The sequence below is a fragment of the Canis lupus genome, chromosome 10, assembly GCF_048164855.1.
Source record: "Canis lupus baileyi chromosome 10, mCanLup2.hap1, whole genome shotgun sequence".
NCBI lineage: Eukaryota > Metazoa > Chordata > Mammalia > Carnivora > Canidae > Canis > Canis lupus.
In genome coordinates, this window is record NC_132847.1 from 67,887,290 (window position 1) to 67,894,349 (window position 7,060).

At 42.0% G+C, this 7,060-nt stretch overlaps 1 protein-coding gene across 1 annotated transcript; it reads right to left on the minus strand.

Annotated features, from left to right (window-relative positions):
* Positions 1-4,263: 4,263 nt before the first annotated feature.
* On the minus strand, positions 4,264-6,191 carry OR2K2 (olfactory receptor family 2 subfamily K member 2). The gene has a single exon (XM_072840325.1). It carries the CDS (start codon positions 6,060-6,062, stop codon positions 5,112-5,114), a length of 951 nt encoding a protein of 316 aa, XP_072696426.1. The 5' UTR covers positions 6,063-6,191; the 3' UTR covers positions 4,264-5,111.
* Positions 6,192-7,060: the final 869 nt, after the last annotated feature.

Genomic DNA, 7,060 nt, shown 5'->3' on the forward strand with positions numbered 1-7,060 from the left:
TCACAAGTGTTGATGAGGATGTGGGCAAACTGGAAACCTTGCGCACTGTTGGTGGGAATGTAAAGTAGTGCAGCCACTATGGAAAATAGTATGGAAGTTCCTCGAAAAAAATTGAAAATAGAATTGTCTCATGATCCAGCAATCTCACTTGCGGTTACATATCCAAAAGAACTGAAAACAGAATCTCAAAGACATATCTGCACACCCATGTTCACTGCAGCATTATTCACAATAGCCAGGAGGTGGAAGCAGCCCAAATGTCCATCGATGGACGGGTGGATAAAGAGAATGTGTCATCTACATACATGGTGAAGGAGATCAAGGTTGCAGATGGAATTAAGTTTGCTAATCAGCTGACCCTACAAAGAGAGGTTACCTGCCTTGGCCCAGTGTCATCACAAGGGTCCTTGGAAGTGGAAAGAGAGAGAAGTTCGAAAAAGACATGATGACCCAAGCAGGGTCAGAGCGATGCAATATGAGAAAGACTTAACTCATTTGCTGGCTTTGGAGATGGAGGAAGGGGCCATGCGGTATCTACTGAGGCTACCACTACGAATACCAAAGACCGGGTGACATAAGCAAAGTAAAGAAATTTACTTTTGTACAGTTCTAGAAGCTGGAAGTCTCAGCTTCAGGCACCAAACGGTGAGAGGACAGAGAGAGAAGAGAGGCAATAAGGACTCCTCCCACGCTCTTGGGAGCCACCGTCCCTCCGGTCAGGAAGAAGTGTTCTTTCCTCAGGATTTCAGGTGTCTACCCAGCCACCACTGCCGGTGCTGCCACTGTCACCGTGGTACTGGGGATTTGGGCAAGAGGCATAAAAAAAAAAAAAAATCAGGGAATGTACTTCACTCTTTCTGATGTACAGGAGCCCCATTTCTCTCTTTCAAGAACCAAAAAAGGAAAGAGAATGTCTCCAGGAGAGCTCTCTATCTTTCTGTCTGAACTCAGTGTATGGGTTTGGGTTTCAGCCTTCCCTTCAGTCAAAGCCAAGAGATACTGGGGGAGGAAGAGGAGACAAGACAGAAAGTCGCCATGGGTTCATTGGTAGCTTGCAAGGTAGTTTCCTTCCTGGGTCAGCTTGCTATCTTACTTTTCAGAGTCCTCAGGTAGCTGCTCCACACATTCCGTCTAGAGGATGGATGGATGGATGATGGATGGATGGATGGATTTATGTTTATTTTCTTTTAATCCCAGTGTAGTTAACATACAATGGAACATTAGTTTCAGGTGTACAATATCATGATTCAACACCTCCAGAAATCACCCAGGGCACATCGTGACAACTGCCCTCCTTAATCCTCATCAGCTGTTTCATCCATCATCCCACCCACCTCCCCTCTGGTGACCATCAGTGTGTTCTCTATTGTTAAGGAATTGTTTCATGATTTCTCTCTCTCTCTCTCTCTCTCTCTCTCTCTCTCTCTCTCCTTTTGCTTATATGTTTTGTTTCTTAAATTTCACCCAAGTGAAATCACATAGTATTTCTCTTTCTCTGACTTATTTCATTTAGCATTATACTCTCTAGCTCCACCCATGTCACTGCAAATGCCAAGACTTCATTCTCTCTTATGGCTGAATAATATTCTATTGTATATATTGCATATATACACCACATCTTCTTTGTCCATTCATCAGTCAATGGACACTTGGGTGCTTAGAGTCTTTAACTGCACTCAGTGGGAGGAACAGGATGGTGTGCACTTACTTCATCTTGATCAATACTGGAAGCTGAGTCCTGGCTTTTGCCCTCTTCCTATTTAGAGTTCACTCCCTTTCAATGCCCCTTTGTTGGTTTTTCCTATTTGATGGGCTTTAAATAGGAGTGTTTCTCTAGTTTCTTCTTAGGCAATTTTCTCACTCTATACTCTCTCCCTCAGTTCATGCCAACCACGTTCATCACCTAGCTACAAATGTGCAAATATGTCACGAGTTTGTATCTCCAGGCTGATCTTTCTCATTAATTACAACTGACTGCTTGATATTTCTACTTACATATCTCAAAATCATGGCAAATTCAACATGTCTAAAACGCAATTCATGATTTACCCTTCAACCCACCACCAGCTTTATTTGACACCTAGAAGTCACCTTTGACATTTTCAGGAACGATCGAGTACCTCATTGAATAGCCATCAAAAGTTTATTACATGCATATTTTTATTCATCGGACGTTTACTGGGAAATTGGTCCTTCACAAAAAGTATACACTAAATAAATGCCTTCTCTGTGCCTGACCTTGTGCTAATCCCTAGGTATACAAAGTTAATGAAACTGATACTGCACACCAGTGCAACCGGTATTAAACAAGCAAACCCACAAATTATTATCAAGTTACAAATTATGATAACTGTTCCTAATAAAAGAAGCAGCAAGATATAACACAAAACTTTCATGAAACTAAAAGGAGTTGTGTGTTCCTAGAGCAAAGGATGTAAGTGGCGGATAATTAGATTAAGAATGTCCTTAAATGTCATCGTAAGGACTTCAACTTTTAAGGCAATAAAAGCCACTAAGGGATTTAAGCAGGGAAGTAACATGGTCAGATTGTTCCGCAGCGTATATCTGGTTATGTAATCATTCAGGAACTGGTTCTCTCTCAAATGTCATTTTACCTTCTCTGTCAAATATATTCCTCTTTTTAACAATATCTGAAAAGGATCCCTTACCTGAGACTCCAAAAGTTATGACTGCAATTAGCACTGGTTGAGATGGAATCTAATCCAAATGAAGGAATGCATCATTTATCAATAACTAACTTTAGTATTGCCTATAATATATAAAGCATATTTATATTCATTTTGCTTTTCTTTATTTTTTCACTTTGTTTTTCATAGCAACTTTACGTACCATACGGCTGTCACTACTGTAACTCCTAATATTTTGGGCAACAATTGCTACAGAGAGATCTGCCCAGGTCCCATCGTGAGTCCTCTTCTGACATCTGGGTCATTTCTAATCTGTTTTGGTCCCACTTGGGTCCGTATCACATTCTGAAATTCTTGTTTCCATGACCTTTTGCTCCGTCCCTTGTGTCAAAGTTGGTTACTAATTACAGAGGTTGCTAAGTTGTTGTGTCTTTCTCGTAATTCACTCTTCAAAGTAAAATTTTCAGCTATCTCTATAACTCTGGTTATTCCTGTTTATATTTGGTACCACAGATACTACAACTAATTGCGGGAGGCAGATAATCCGTTCTACTCCAACATAAATCCAGCTCTACCGTAACAAAACTCTACCATAGAACGCCACTTGACAATGACTCTGAAATGACCAGGAAATGAATGTGGTATCTAGTTGTGAAGGTTGAGGTATCTTGGCAGAAAAATAATTACTTCTGAGATGAAAGCTTCCTGGTCAGCTCTCCTCTGCTACCCCAAAGCCATTTACTCAAGTCTTTGTTTTCATTAAACATCTCTTGGCATCAATATCCTCCACTATCAAATATCTCTTGGGCATCAAAATTTGTCCCCTTGCTGCATCACCAGAATTTTTTTAGAGGGAGGGAAGGGCAGAGGGAGAGGAAGAGAAAGAATCTGAAGCAGGCTCCACACCCAGCACAGCCCCTGACTCGGGGCTTGATCCTATGACTCTGAGATCATGACCTGAGCTGAAATCAAGAGTCAGATTCTTCACCGACTGAGCTGCCCAGGTGCCCCAGCATTGCCAGAGTTTTGCTGTGTGATTACTTCACATCTCTTGTTGTATGGGTTACACACTCCTGAACATGTAATGGAAGCCCTGGATCCAAGGGAATGGTCCACGGGTGAAATAATCCAGAACTCAACATCCAATACTAAAAATTTTTAGGTCTTTCATATGTCGAAATATGTCAAGTGAGTTACCCTTCCCCTACTCAAAAACCTCTCCTCCTCCCTATCCTAGAAGTAGAAGTAGGCAAATGAGAAGGTACACAGGGAGGCACGAACGATGAAAGGAAAAACAAAATTGAAAGGCAAAAGGGGAGAAAGGAGAACTAATCCTACTTTTATTTTGGAATGGTAGATTTTTGCTGGAAACGTTTCCCCAAGTATGGTCATCTCAAAATCTCTACCAGAATTTCTCCAGATCTATTTTAAATGCAGACTATCAGGACCCTACCCCCAGAGCTACTAAATCAGAATATCAGAGAGTAGAGGCCAAGGGTCTACATTTTTAACAAGCAATATTTTTATATGAATAAAAGTCTTAAAACAATGAATATAAATCTCATCTTCTGTAGCCATTGGATAGACACCTCATTGCCCTCTGTTGTTCCTTCATTGTTGTCACAGGTGGTACTTACTTCTCAAAGGGATTAGTTTAAGGCTGGTAAATGTTGTTAGTTTATCAGATGACTGCTGGAAGCATGAAAGATATGATATAACGGGTTTCCTTGCCCTTGTAAAGTCAATCATCCAATAAGGAAAACAGAGACACGCAAAAAGACTTGGCATATGGGTGGTATACAGGCAAAGAAACAGATACAATTTATGCAAGTACCTATGTGCTTAGAAAAGCAAGGTTGGCAGGTGAGCAACTCAAATAGGTACTGGATGCTTCAGTCCAGAAAGCCAGGAGCTTGACTCAGGAGTTTTGAATGAGGAAGGATAATCAGGGAACCACTACAGTGAGGCAAGCCCCACAAAGACACAAGGGTGAGAGTTGCGGTTCCAGTTCTGCAACTGTGTGATGGGTCAGTGAGTCTTTTCATTTTTCTTGAATGTTCTCTATTATGCATAATCAAGGCCAATCTCTATTATGTGTTCCTTTGTTCCTTATGCTCCCACCTCATTCTAGAAACGACCAAAGGCAGGGAACATACACAAATTTCCTCTGGAGCCAACATTCACTGACTAAATTCATCCAAGTTTCCTTCAGGGCCAAGTGGGTGAGGATGCTACAGCCCAAAACTTCTCCAACCATGGAACACAAAAGACAGGAAATATCACCAAATGCAAACTGGAACCCACTATTGTCCATGGGCAATCACTTCGGTGTTCACATATCTCACAACTGTAAAATTACACGGCTAAGGGTGAAACCAGTGTGCGAAGGGTGGGGACACTGTGTAGACTTTGCGTGGTGAATTGGGTCAGGAGCACACCTCTGACAAAACTGCTGGCATCTGGTCAGAGATTTTCATGTGTTTGATACAATGGTGTCTGGCCCAGTACTTTTCTCACGGCACCTTTGACTTCTTTGTTCCTTAAGCTGTAAATTATGGGGTTCAACATTGGGGTCAGCACTCCATAAAGCAGCGAGATGATCTTATCTACTTCTTGTGAACTTGATGAAGAAGGCTTTAGGTACATAGACAGGGCGGCCCCAAAATACAAGATCACCACAGTCAGGTGGGCACCACAGGTGGAAAAAGCTTTGTTTCTTCCCTCTGCTGAGCTGATTCTCAGAATAGTGGAAAGGATGAAGACATAAGAGATGCAAATCAAGAGCATCGGAATAGGCAGGAGGAGCACGCTGACCACCAGCATGATCATGTCCATGAGCAGTGAACTCGTGCAAGCTAACTTCAGCACGGCCAGAATTTCACACGTGAAGTGATCGATGAGATTCCTACAGAGGGGCACCCGCAGGGCGAAACTGGTTTCCAGCAGGGCGGTCACACACCCCGTCACCCAGGAGACAGTGGCCATCTGCACACAGACCTGCCTGTTCATGATGATGGGGTATCTCAGTGGGTGGCAAATGGCCACGTAACGGTCATATGCCATCACAGCCAGGAGCACGCACTCTGTGGAGCCCATGGCGAGGGACAAATACATCTGTACCATGCACCCAGAAAAGACAATGGTTTTCTGGGATGAGAGCAAGTTCACCAGCAAAGTGGGAATCGATGCAGATGTGTAACAGATATCCATGAAAGACAGATTTCCAAGGAAAAAGTACATGGGGGTTTGGAGGCGTGAATCTAGGACAGTGATCAAGATCAGAGTGCTGTTGCCCAAGAGAGTTATCAGATACATCACAAGGCTGAAGACGAAGAGAACAATCTCTAACTTCGGGTATCTAGAAAAACCCTCCAGGAAAAAAAAGCTCCAAACGGTGAGGTTTCCTCCTTTCATTTCCTTTTTTTTTTTTTTTTTTTTTTGCACCTGTAGTTATTCTAATATTATTATTGTGTTCAATTCATCTGAGGACATAAAGAAATGGATCGAGCATCGTGTTCAGTTAGGAAAAGACTTTCAAACTTATTTTCACTATTATAAACACAATTTTGCTACAAGTGATCACAAGCCTTATCTATGGTTCTAAAGGGAGGGAGAACAGGTTTGATCTACATAAAAAGGTGATTATTCCACAATGAAATTTAGAAAAGAGTGAAATTGAAAACAAGAATAATAAACATATTTCATACCTGAATTTCAGTTCGTTCTCCTATGCTTGGCATAGAAGTTTTTCAGTACAGATTTGAAAGTACTGTGCAACAAAAAATATGAGTGAACACTGACTAAATGGGGCATAGATTAACAAGTAAACCAGATAAGTGAAGCAAAGAAAGCATGTCTGGGGCAGCCCCGGTGGCTCAGCGGTTTAGTGTCGCCTTCAGCCCATGGCGTGATCCCAGGGTCCCGGGATCGAGTCCCACATCAGGCTCCCTGCATGGAGCCTGCTTCTCTCTCTGCCTGTGTCTCTGCCTCTCTCTCTCTTTCTCTCTCTCTCCCTCCCTCTCTCTCCCTCTCTCTCTCTTTCTCTCTCTCTCTCATGAATAAATAATCTTTAAAAAAAAAAAGACAGAAAACATGCTTGTACAATAAAAACCAGTAATGATCTTCAGTGTAAGAAGAGGAGGGATATTGAAAGAAGCAAATAAATGAATTTGTTCTGGGTCTAAATAAACTCCTTCCTTTCCAGCGAATAGCATGGAGGTCCATACACTTGTCTCAAAAAAATGATGACACTGTTAAAAGCATTGGAAGTACCCATTCTGATTATATTTAAGTACCAGTTTACAAGTCACCACAAAAGGAGCCACCTTATTTAAACACCGACACATCCACAGCACAGTCTCACTCCTCATTGAGACCCCTACCTTCGTGAGTACGTAAATCTTGCTAAATAT